The sequence below is a fragment of the Nicotiana tomentosiformis genome, chromosome 11 (assembly GCF_000390325.3).
Source record: "Nicotiana tomentosiformis chromosome 11, ASM39032v3, whole genome shotgun sequence".
Classification (NCBI taxonomy): Eukaryota; Viridiplantae; Streptophyta; class Magnoliopsida; order Solanales; family Solanaceae; genus Nicotiana; species Nicotiana tomentosiformis.
Window position 1 is genome coordinate 122165275 of NC_090822.1, and position 13526 is coordinate 122178800.

The 13526-nt window shown below is 30.4% G+C and overlaps 1 protein-coding gene across 1 annotated transcript; it reads left to right on the forward strand.

The window, feature by feature from the left end:
- Nucleotides 1–9618: 9618 nt before the first annotated feature.
- LOC104110902 (early nodulin-like protein 18) lies at nucleotides 9619–12282 on the forward strand. Its single transcript, XM_009620460.4, has 2 exons — nucleotides 9619–9955; nucleotides 11613–12282. Exons 1-2 carry the CDS (start codon nucleotides 9757–9759, stop codon nucleotides 12113–12115), a joined length of 702 nt encoding a protein of 233 aa, XP_009618755.1. The 5' UTR covers nucleotides 9619–9756; the 3' UTR covers nucleotides 12116–12282.
- Nucleotides 12283–13526: the final 1244 nt, after the last annotated feature.

Sequence of the window (13526 nt, forward strand, 5' to 3'; positions counted from 1 at the left end):
AAGGCATATAAAGAGTGCTTTCCATTCGTTCCGTTCTGTTTGGACCGACTTCATTCCAATACTAAATGAGTCGTCTTTCAAGGCACATTAAGAGTTCTTAAAAATTAGGTATTTTTAAACAAGTCTCTCATGATATATAGATCTCTATCCAAGCTAGAAGAACTTTTAACAAACATCAAACTTCAATGTAACTAGTTAGTATCACCTATATAGATTTTTTATGCATACTATTATGCTAGTAAGTCCACATTGATTTCATGAGCTAGGACATCTATTTATAGCTCGTTTGACAAAGCTACAAAAATCAGCTTATTTTGAAAAGCGTTTTTTCCTAAAAGTATTTTTCTCAAAGTATTTTGGTGAGAAGCAGTTTTTGTTTGGCTAATTAATTTGAAAAGCCAACAATTAGTGTTTGGCCAAGCTTTAAAAAATTATTTCTAAGTATATTTTTCTGAAAAGTGCTTTTCAAAAAAGTGTTTTTTAAGAGAGAAACTACTTTTTTCTGTTTCTCCTAAAAAATACTTTTTTTTTCTTTCAAAATCTTGGTCAAACACCTTAATTTTAGAAGAAGAAAAAAAAAGTACTTTTGACAACAACAAAAAAACGCTTTTGCCTCAAAAGAAACTTGGCCAAACATGCTATTATTAGACAGTTTTTTCGCGAGCAATTTTAGGTCTACTTCATCTACTTTTGCGTCACTGAATATGAAGATGGCTTTTACCAATTAGGAGTGTTTGATGAGCTCATTCTTTCCTAATTTGCCAAGTTAATATAAAATCGTTTCAACGTATATGCATACAAAAAAAGTTGCTTACTGAAAAAGGCCGAGATAGAAGAGAATGTAAGAGATAAGTCGAATTATATTTGTATTCAGTTTTGGCTATTTACATGAGTTAAAGTAAATTCTCCTTTATAACTATATCAAGTCTAACTTTATATACCGATATTGTTACAATAATATTTTTAAAAAATACAATATGCAACGTAAATATAAATTAATCAAAATTATAATATGAATATTGAACACGAAGTAGGAAATAAAAAAATATTAACAAATTGAAGGACATAAAATAGGGGCGGGTCAAAAATATAGTATAAAATTATCTATATTATTTTTCGTACGTACGTGGAGTACGTTGATGGAAACCACATGAAATACGTACGTAGAGTAGTTTGGAGAAAAGCAAAGCAAATGATACAGCTAATAATATCACATGAATAAAACCATAATATAAAGATCTACAGCCGTATTATTCCACCGACACTCTCACTTTCATACCAGTAGATAAGATTCTTATTAAATCATTCACAAAATATGATTGCTTTGGAGTTTGGAGTTTGGAGTTAGACTCACCTTATTAATATATATAAATATATAATATATAAAAAGTATGTATTTTATATATAATCAATATATATTTTTTGCATATTAGCTAGTAAATATAATTATTTTTGTTTGATCGGTCAAATATGTAACTTGCCCTAGTTATTAGGATGGGATTTGGTGGGATGGATATAATTTTTTCACTTTTAATAGGTCAAAAAAAATTCAGTAATAAGTATTTTCTCTTTTAATGGATCTTATGCGGCACGTAAGGGTGTACAAACCGAACTGGAAAATCGCACTAAACCGAAAAGTCAAACCAAATCGATTAAAAAAATTCGATTAGGTTTGGTTTGGTATTGCTTACAAAAATTCGAACCAAACCGACATATAAATATATAATTTTTATATGTACTTTTAAGACTTTACATAGATTTTTTTTAAAGGATGTCTAAAGATATTTGGGATTCTCTTGTGGGGTGTAATATTTAATAGAATATGAAGTGCTCCATTTTTATTAGCAACTTTAAATAATGGGTTGTATGATCACTTTCTTATCAAGTGTTACTGAAATGTATCAATTTCTTTGTTCTTCAATATTCACATGTCAAATTTATTAAAGATATATTATTTAGGTATCATATTAATTTTTTATGTTTAATTATTGAATTTGGTTAACCTTGAAAGTGTACGTAAACGAAAAATTATTGTGAGACGACTAAAAAAGTAACTATCATGTGTTACTATGAAAATTCTCCCATAAAAATATTTTAATAGATCGTATCTTTGTCAATTTTTTTAATTTTTACTAAACATATATTTACTTATTAAAAATTTAACAAAGTAAATTGAAATAATATTCATGTAACAAAAAAATTCGAAAACACTGACAAACCGAATCAATCCAAACCGATATAGTTAGTTTGATTTTGTTTTAATAAGAATCGAACCAACCTAATCCATGTATACCTCTAGGCCGGTACGAATCAAAGGAAATCAAAAGGAAAAAACTCATCTTTAATTAGTTTTTAATTTTAAGTTCAAATAAATATAGGATAAAACAAAATATACACAACACTAACTTTCCATGTCATTTATTTGAAGATCAACATTTCAATAGTGAAATATGCTTTTTTCTTTTGCTTGTATTTTGTTTTCCTTTTAATGTAGGTAGTGCTAACAAAGGGTTTTAGTAATTTGAAGTTTCTAAATAGATTAAAATTCTTATCATATTTCAGAACAAATAATATATTAAATTTTAAAATAATGAAAGTGTAAGTCATATAGTTTTTTATTTTTTGAGTGAATTTACATGTTAGAAAATACTTCATCCGGTCAATAATAAGTGATTATTTTATTTTTGGCACACCCATTAAGAAAAAATAAACTCCGAAGAGAAGAAAAAAATGTATTCACTAAATTAACCTTAATTAATTGTAACCTTGACACGTTGGAATATGTAAATAAGGAAAAATTTTGGAAAAAAAAATTAATTTCTTCTTAATTATGTAAATGAATATTTATTTTAGATTAAAAAAATTTAAAAAAAAACTTATTGTGGGTCGGAGGAGTAGTAAAAATACTTTTATTTTAGCAAAGCACGAGAATTCAGTGTACTTGACCGTCACCAAGAAGTAATCTTGACTGAGATATTTTTTGGGAATATAAAGATAATGTTTTTTCAGTAATAAGTGAATATCAAAAGAGAAGAGGACACGCGACCCTTGAAGCACATGGAATGTTAAATTCTCTGCAAAAGTACAAAAAATAGTAAAGTGTTATGAAAATATTATATTGTAGATGTTCATTCATTACTCCGCTATAGATAATCTTCTTCAAGAAGATTATTTATTTAGTATTCTGTTGAAATTTATCTACAAGCAGCTGATACAGGTAGGTTGCAAGCAACTCAATAAAATGATTTGCAGCAGCTTCTTATTAAACATGCAGGTTGCAAGCAACTCATGCAGACAACTTACAAGCAGCTCATGCAGGCAGGTTGCAAGCAACTCAATGAAATAATTTGCAACAGTTTCTTATTAAACATGCAGGTTACAAGCAACTCATGCAGACAGCTTACAAGCAGCTAAAAAAAAGCCTTGCAGTTGTTTCGTGAAAAGTTTCGCAGCTGCTTCCTTTCTTCTATAAATAGAGAAGTTTTCAGTTCATTATGAACATAACTTTGAAAGTTGAATAAAATATCAATCTCCCTCTATACTTGTCTTCAGTTTATTTCTTTTATAGTCTTTATTTTATTACACGTTATCAGCACGAGACTCTGCCATCTCAAGCAAATACTCCAAGGTACGAAGTTTCTTTTTCTAAATATATATTTATCATGCATGTTCATCACGTCTTTCTAGCTAACTAATGATGCGTATGTCATTTTACTTGGATGCGGTCTCGCAAAATTGGAAAAAAATTGATTTTACTTAAAGCTATTATATGATCGCGAGACTACATATGTAGTTTATGTGGTAAATAGTTGGGGACTATGTATACTTATACAGTTGCTATTTTTGTACTTATTTTCCTCTTTGATCGTTTAGTGAATGATTAAAAGGTGAATAACAATGTCAGATCTATCTAAACTCCAGCAGAGTTTATGACAAATATATAATTACCAATGGTGGTAATATTTCCTAAGTCTCGTTATGACTTAACTTCATGGTTCACTTGAATTCTAGCAGAGTACGGCCACCAGAAGCGGCTATATTTTATATATCTCATTGTAACTAAATTTTGATAATCACCAGAAGTGTTATATGCCTATGACCACCAGAAGTGATAATTTAGACTTGTTATGATTACAATGAAGATAAGTTAGAGAAAATTCTCTATATTATATGCATACAACGATTTGCTTCTGAAGTAGCAAATATCTTAAAAGAGGTTCGAAGAATCACAATTTGATATGATTATGCACGTTCAGATAATTATGTTCTATCTCCTGAAGGAAGAAAACTTTTGATAAATATTAATCCATTCCCTGAAGTGAATGTGATAATATTAATAAAGCCGTAAATATGAACGTACTCTTGATGTAAATATATTATAATTCACTTCCAGAAGAGTTAATATGATTGAGAGAATATATACTCAATATTCCGTATTTTAAATTTGCTCCTAGAGAAGTAACACAATTAAAATTTCCTCCTGAAGTAGGAAAATATTATGAAGAGATGTTTTCTTGTGCTTAAATAATTATTTTATATAGTTTATTTGATCGTGATTTTCTCTCCTGATACCAGAAATGTCTGAGTAATATTTGATAGTACAAAATATATCAACAACTCATAAAGAACTAACTGTTTGTCTAGAAGACACATGGCACCAGAAGTGTCTAATAAATATTAGACTGTGGATAATAAATAAAGGCTCTCGAAGAGCTTATATACAAATAATATGTCATTCATATTATATGATTATGGTCAAAACATATGTTGTAGTAAATCTGAAGTTTACTAATACAAATAGCTATCATATTGAGACTACAAATGATTGAAAGATTGAAAATCTTCATGTTTCAACAATCGTAGAGGGTAAAATAATATGTATGTGAGAAGTGACCCGCCTTATTTTTCAATTTGTACTATATCATATATCGCAGTAAACTAGAAGTTTACTAATGCAAAAGTGGTCACAGTAAACTAGAAGTTTTACTGAGGCAAAAGTAGCTACTGTAAACCAGAAATTTATTGATACAAAAGTAGCCACAGTAAATTAAAAGTTTACTGATACAAAAGTTTATGCCATAGTAAACCAGAAGTTTACTTAGAGATAGCACGTGTCATGATAAACTTGAAATTTTTATTTGTCATTTTTAAATGAGCTATTTGAGAATTTAGATAAGCATATACTAAAGAACTAGAAAATTCTTCAAGAATTCTCTTGTGTTGCTTGTTCTCATAATAAATTGATTATACCAGCTAAAGTTGGGACTAAAACCCCTGAATTCTGGAATATATAAAAGGTGAATATGGGCCCATTCACCTATCATGTAAACCACTTATAGTTGCATATATGCGATGGTTACATGTATGTTTATTGTCAACCTGCAGTTTGGCATTTGAAATTATCTTTCTCAATTAAGAGAATAATTTTCAGATTATGAAATCAAGATAGTTCATCTTGATGATGCTGGTTTATATCCAAGCTAGTTTAGCATTAAATACCTCCTATTAATGGCTAAACTAATGCTTGTGAGAACAAAACCTCATGTGTTGGTCTAAGATTTTATAAATTGCATACAACAACACTTGTATGCATCAGACCAACAAAATATGATAAGTCCTCCCCTCACAATTGGTTTAGGAACAAAAACCAAATATTTTTACTATCTAATAACTTTTGATGTGTGGTATATGATTAATTTCTCTACCACAATGCACAAAGATATGTTTCCCAAAGAAGATTGGGAATATGAGTTAGTTTTCTAACATTTGGGGGATGGAATAAAATAGCTGAAAAATATGCTATATGAATCGAATTATCATTAATATGATCCTCGCTTAGAAGATAGTTCAAGTCAAATGCCAGAATTATTTGTTGATCCAAGATTAAATATCATATTTCAGCTGCAAATGCTCCTATTTAAATTAAAGTCCGTGAAGGATAGAGTTTACTGTACGCATGAAGCGTGGTAGACCAATCGGTTCCAAAGGTAACAATCCTTGAAAAAAATAGGAGCAAATGATCAAAATGATCATAATAAGGAGGAAATAAGCTCTAGAAGAGCCTACGACATAACATTTCATGAAACTCTAGAAGAAGTTCAGGTACCTGAAAATAAAGAAAGTGATGAGATCTCAACAAGTTATGTCGCTTGCGAACTGATACAAAATGATCATCGATGATATATTTGATACAATATAGTGCACAATATTGTAAAAGATTGTGAGGATCGGACCTGTAGTCCAGACACCTGAAGATATCATGCCATTTAAATGTAAGTCATTACCTATATGACTCATTTGATTAATTCTATATGAAGATCCCTGAAGGATTTAAAATGCCTGAAGCAAATTCAAAATCTCGGGAAATGTATTCAATTAGATTACAAAAATCTTTGTACGACTTAAAGCAATCTGGGAGCATGTGGTATAATCGCCTTAGTGAATATTTTTTGAAAGAGGGTTACATAAATGATGTTATTTATCCATGTATTTTTATAAAGAAAATGACATCAAAATTTGTTATACTCGTTGTTTATGTTGATGACATAAATCTTGTTGGAACTCCAGAAAAGCTCCAAAAGGCAATTGAATATCTTAAGAAAAAATTTGAGATGAAAGATCTTGGAAAGACAAAACTTTGTCTTGGTCTGCAAATTGAACATTTAGCAGACGAGATCTTTACCCATCAATCTGCCTATACATAAAGGGTCTTAAAATGCTTTTACATGGACAAAGCGCACACATTGAGTACAACAATAATTGTTCGATCACTTGAAGTGAATAAAGACTCGTTCCGACCTCCAGAAGAGGACGAGGAACTCCTTGGTCCTGAAACACCCTATCTCAGTACAATTGATGCACATATGTATCTTGCTAATGCTACAAGGATTGACACAGCATTTTCTGTTAATTTACTAGCAAGATATAGCTCTTCTCCTATACGGAGACATTGGAATGAGATTAAGCATATATTGCAATATTTAAAGGGAACTCTTCATATGGGTTTGTTTTATGCTAACAAAGGTAGTACAGATCTTGTTGGTTATGCAGATGCACGTTATTTATCTGATTCCCATAAAGCTCGATCTCAAACCGGTAGGGAATGCGTATGGTTGAGATTAGTGATTCATTTCATTCGAGAAAAATGTGGTTTGGAATGTGATAAAATATCCACAATTTTATACGAAGACAATGCTGCATGCATAGCCCAATGAAAGTAAGGATTTATAAAAGGAGATAGAACGAAACACATTTTACCAAAATTATTCTACACACGTGATCTTCAGAAAAATGGTGACATTGATGTGCAACAAATCCGTTCAAGTGACAATCAGACAGATTTGTTTATTAAATATTTGCCAACTTCAACTTTTGAGAAGATGGTTTACAAGATTGGAATGCGGAGACTCAAATATTTGAAACAAGATTTTCATCAGGGGGAGTGAAATACGCACTGTACTCTTTTTTTCCTTACTACGGTTTTTTCCGATGGGGTTTTTCTTGAAAGGTTTTTAATGAGGCAGCTAGAAATGCGTATTATTAAATATGTGTACTTTTTTTCCTTCACTAGGTTTTTTCCCACTGGGTTTTTTCTAGTAAGGTTTTAACGAGACACATTATCTTTTAATGAACATCCAAGGGGGAATGTTATGAAAATATTATATTGTGGATGTCCATTCATTACTCCGCTATAGATAATCTTCCCGAAGAAGATTATCCATTTAGTACTCTATTGAAATTTATCTACAAGCAGCTGATGCAGGCAGGTTGCAAGCAACTCAATGAAATGATTTGCAGCAGCTTCTTATTAAACAGGCAGGTTGCAAACAACTCATGTAGACAGCTTACAAGCAGCTCATGGAGGCAGGTTGCAAGCAACTCAATGAAATAATTTGCAACAATCTTATTAAACATGCAGGTTGCAAGCAGCTCATGAAGACAGTTTACAAGCAGCTAAAAAAAAAGCCTTTCAGCTGCTTCCTGAAAAGTCTCGCAACTGCTTCATTTCTTCTATAAATAGAGGAGTTTTCAGTTCATTATGAACATAACTTTGAAAGTTAGAATAAAATATCAATCTTCCTCTATACTTGTCTTCAATTTATTTTTTTTATAGTCTTTATTTTATTACATAAAGTACCATTTGTTTTGAAATTTATCTGCAATTCTTGAATTAACACTTCAACTTCTACTTCTGTCTTTTGTTAACAGGAAAAAATATAAAATAATTCTGCCTAAAAGCAGAACGGTAGATTCTTTGCCGACCAACAAGTAGTTCTCTTTTATAAAGGTTTTTAATTTTAATAAAAGCATATACCCTATTATGTTTTAAAATGTTTTTCTCCATATTATATAATTTGATCATGTCTGGGTAAACCTCAAGATACAACAATTCGTAAGTGTGAAACTATGGTGAAATGACGTGCTTAAAAACAAGATAGATCTAATATTACATTAAAAAAATTATTTCGAAAGACTTTCAATCTATTGAAATTTATTAACACTTAGTTAAAACTAAAATATTTATATAAGTGATACCTATTAATGGTACTATATTTCAGTCAACTAAGCATATTTACTTTAAGTGTTTATGTTCTTTTAAGATCTTTTAATCCTGTGTGATATACTTATACCAATCAAAAATACTATAGAGAACTTCTATTATTATTATTATTATTATTATTATTATTGAAATGAGCTAATAGTACAATGAACTTGACATTTAACCAAACTCTACTTGCCCCAAATTTAAATTTAATTTGCCCCAACTACTATACTATATTAGACAGTTACCCACCTATTTAATTACTTCAAAACAAAAACCTTAGTTCATTTATTTAATTTGATGTTTGAATTATCATTTTTCTAAGTTAGCTAGTAATATTTAGATAGTGAAAGAGCACATAATATGTATTAACTAGTTGCTACTTTTGATATTAAAAGTTTTATGTTCAAAGACATTATTAAGTAATAGAAAACGAGACATTCAAATTAAATAAGATGAATTGACTACACTTAATATTAGTTTCATGCGAGTTATTCATTCGCTTTGTTTGTATGTGTGTAAATATAAATATTTCCTTGATTTTTAATCTATTGAAAACACACAAGCAAAAAAAATGACGAATGAGAGTTTAATTTTTATACATTGATAATCTAAAAAATTACATTATCAAGTCATTAAAAAGATAATTATGGATGATCATCCTTAAAATTTAAAAGTGATTAGTTAGAAATTAAACCTAGAAAATACGTTAAATTACAATCGATTAAACTACATTGATAATATAAAAGTTTTTTGACATTATCCATGTATAACAAGACTTTAAACATAAACAATGCCTAAAAAAAGCAGCTCGGTTCATTAAACTCCTATCACGCACGAGGTTCGAGGAAGGGCCGGACTACAAGAGTTTATTGTACGCAGTCTTACCCTGTATTTTTGCAATAAACTGTTTCTACGGTTCGAACCCGTAACCTCCTGATCACAGTACAACAACTTTAATTACCAGTTACGTCGAAACCCCTTTTCCAACATCACCAATGCCTCTAATTGGAAAAATCTGCAAAATTAAGAAGAAAACACAGCTCAAATAAAAAGAGAACCATTCTAGTAAATTTAAGAAAGGAACAAGGTCTTCTATATAAAAACAAAACAAAAGGCTTTTGCCACTGTGCCAGCACATTTCTTACTAATACATCTTTGCCTTTATTCTTCTTCTTGGACTGTTTCTTTTCCAAAAAAATTCCAAACAAAAAATGGGAGAGAGTTTTAACAGTAAACTTCAATGGTTTCTTCTTCTACTTTTTTTCTTCATTTCCTTTTCAAGATCAGCTGATGCTTACAAGAATTACACAGTAGGTGATTCTTTGGGTTGGTTTGATAATCTTCAAAAGCCTACTGTTAATTATGGAAAATGGGTTGCTGGCAAAAACTTTAGCCTTGGTGATTTTCTCAGTAAGTTTTCTTGATCAATCCGTTTTAAAATTCTTTAGGGGTCGTTTGGTACGCGGACTAAACTATCTCGGAAGTATTGTCTAGAGATTATAATCTCCGACTAATTTATCCTACCTGGAAGATCAATAATCCCAATTCCAAGTTTGATGGGACAAGATGGAATATCTAGGATTAAGTCTATGAAAAATTTATATTATGTTTGGTTGATGGTACCGTCAACCAAATATAGTATAAATTTAATCAGATACTTTATCCCACCTTATCCTGCGTACAAACAACGACGGTCGTTTGGTATGAGATATAAGGTGGGATATGATGTAGGATCAAATTTATACCTTGATTGGTTGGAGGTATAAATTTATACCGCCAACCAAACAAGGTATAAATTTAATCATAGACTTAATCCAGAATATCTCATCTTATCCCATCTTATCCAGCATTATCCCATCAAATGTGAGATTATTTTATCCCATCTCTCATGTGGTATAAATTAGTACCTAGGATTATATTCCTGAATAATTTAGTTCGCGTACCAAACGACCCCTTAGTTAAGATAACTCTGTATTTCAGTGTCACAAGCCATACAGAAAATCTTGATTGGAAATGGTTTATGGATCTTCCAATTAGGATATAGCTTATGTCTGCAGAAAATTTCGTGTACATGAGACTTATGAAATATTTATATTTTTGCATTACCAGAGTGATAAATGATTTGCATAAAGTTGTACCTAATGAATTTATCTTTGCATCTACTATTTTTGGAATTACCAATCTGTCACTTGATTTTTGGTGACTTTGGAATTTTATAATCATAAATAGCTGTATTTGTTAGCATTGTTTTAACGCAAATTAGCTAAGGCTATGCTGTTTTGATAAGTTAGTTGTCGAAGTGTGTGTTATGATAAGGTATTGTACAAGTAACATGTTACTTGCACATGTTCCGAAAATGAAGCCATTTCATCATTCTGTGTCATAACCCCCCCCCCCCCCCCACATATTTTTTATGTGGGTGTTAGAGCAGCTTATACGCATAGTATTTTATCTGATACATGTACATTCTAACCTAGTAGGCAGTGGCAAAGCCATTGGCACACTTTTGTCAAAAACTTACACCGTTTAGCTAGATAAAATATTATTTTTATGCATATACAGTCAAACATCTTTATAGCATCAAAATTACATTCTACATTCTAGTAGCACACTTATCACTGTGTCATATGTTCTTAGTAGTCAATGGCACAGCCACTAGCACACTTTTACCGAAAAATTACATTGTTTAGCTAAATAAATTATTGTTTTTATGTATACATAGTCTAACCTCTCTCTATAACACTCATTCTTTATAATGGCATTTCACTATAATGGCCAACAAGTTTATTTTGGAACCGATTTTCATGTTGTCTTATTATTGCATGTTCTCTATAACAACATTTCGCTATAGCAATCAAAAAATACCAGAAACAAATGATGATGTTATAGAGAGTTTAACTATATATACTATATATTAAATTCCCTTGATTTTTCGTATGTTTGCTTCTTGATGTTTTGACTTCTCACAGTGAAAATCTTGGATCCAACGCTGTAAATCCTCCTATACTTTTGAATATCATAATTAAAAAATTTCTTTTTCTAATTCTTTTTTTGTTTAATAATGCAGTTTTTAACACGGACAATAACCATTCAGTCATTCAAACTTACAACTTTACCACATACAAAAGTTGTGATTACGACAATGCCCTAAACAACGATACTATACAATGGTCATCAACAGATCCATCATCAACTTCAGTTTATCCTGTTTCAATTGCCGTGCCACTTCTAAAAATTGGAACTACTTATTTTTTCTCTGGCGATTACGACGGCGAACAATGCCAAAACGGTCAGAATTTTAAAATAAGCGTGACACGTGGTCAAGGATTACCTCGGAGCCTCAGAAATCCGTCTGACGACGATTCAGAGGCTCCGATGAGTCCGATTTCCGGTGACGATGAATCGGTACCGGATACAATAGTTCCTGCTTCTTTTGATCATCCACATGAAGTGAGTGATGATAGTCCTGAACCTTCAAATTCTGTTTCACTCTCAACATTTTCTAAGTTTTTTGGTACACAATTGAATTGGATATTTGTTGTAGTTGGTTTAGCTTTTAGTATTTGTTGATTATAGGATTTTTTTTTTCTTTTTCTGTGTTGTATTTACCCTTCAATTCACACCTATAGTACAGAGCGTAGAGGTTTTGGCATTATACTATTGATTGTATAATATCACCGTTTATTTCTTTCAATTGTTAGCTCTCTGTTCTTTTTTAATATACTACATTTTGGAGTCGTTTGGTTTGTGACAAAATTGTGAATGTATTCTAATTCAAAGATTATTTATGTAGTGAATAATATGTATGAATTTGTTAAATAATGAATAATAATGTAGAAATGTTATAGTGGGACAATTTATATGTATTTTTACATTCTATTTCGCATAAAACAATCACACATTTATGTGTAACTAATGCAAGTGTTAGCAACATGGAATTTAATAAGGCCAATGGGACGATACTGTGATTTTTTTCTTGTACAACTAACCAAATATTGGAACTTATACGAAATTTTAGTAGAAATGACACCAGATAGTCACTCTAAAGGGTTGTTATTTAGTAATTAGTCAGTGCGTCATGAAATTCAGTTTTTATGTCACTCTAAAGGGTTGCTATTTAGGAATTAGCCAGTACGTCATGAAATTCAGTTTTTATTCTGTTTAATTTTTCAGGACAAAATTATTTTAAATTGTCCTAAAATTAAGTTTTTTAGTTTAAAATTCGGGTCAAAATAAATACTGGTTAATCTCTAAATAACATTCTTAAAAATGGTTATATGTGCACTTGCCTTTGAAATTTTATGTGATGATTTTGGCTAATAAGGTAAAACTCGACCCCTTGTAATTTAACAGAGAAAAAAAAAAGGAATACGGAAAGAATTATTACATAGTTTTATTTTGGTTCTTGTCTGTTTTTCTTTTTGTAATATTTATAGTTTATTTACTACATTTGAGAAGTGAAGTTAGTTAATCATTGATAATTGGTTCAATGATTACCAAACTAGTCAAGGGAGAACAAATGCATGTGACAAGGTTGGGTAATAAGTCCCACCTGAATAATTGGTTCAATGATTGCCAAACCAATCTATCTTGGCTTTTTATTGGAACCATTTATTGATTAAATAACGACCTTAGTTTTAAAAAGATGAAAAATAGAAAAAGATTTACTAGCTTTCAAAGCATGATGGTCAAAGCATAAGATTCTTAGATTTTGTGTAAATAATGCTTATTGTCTCTGTCAGATTGTCATAAAAGAGTAAAAGAGATCTTTTTTTCTTCCAAACGATACCCAATCAACTAATTTTATGGAGAAATAAAAAAATCATTTTCTTTAATAAACTTAATAGATGTTGAATGTGACACACTGAATCAAACTTATTGGTGTCATTGTATGTTACCATAGTGAAGATGAACCAAAATTGTGGTACTTATAATCTAGCAGAAAAATGAAGCTATAATGAAAATATGAGAGATCAAGATT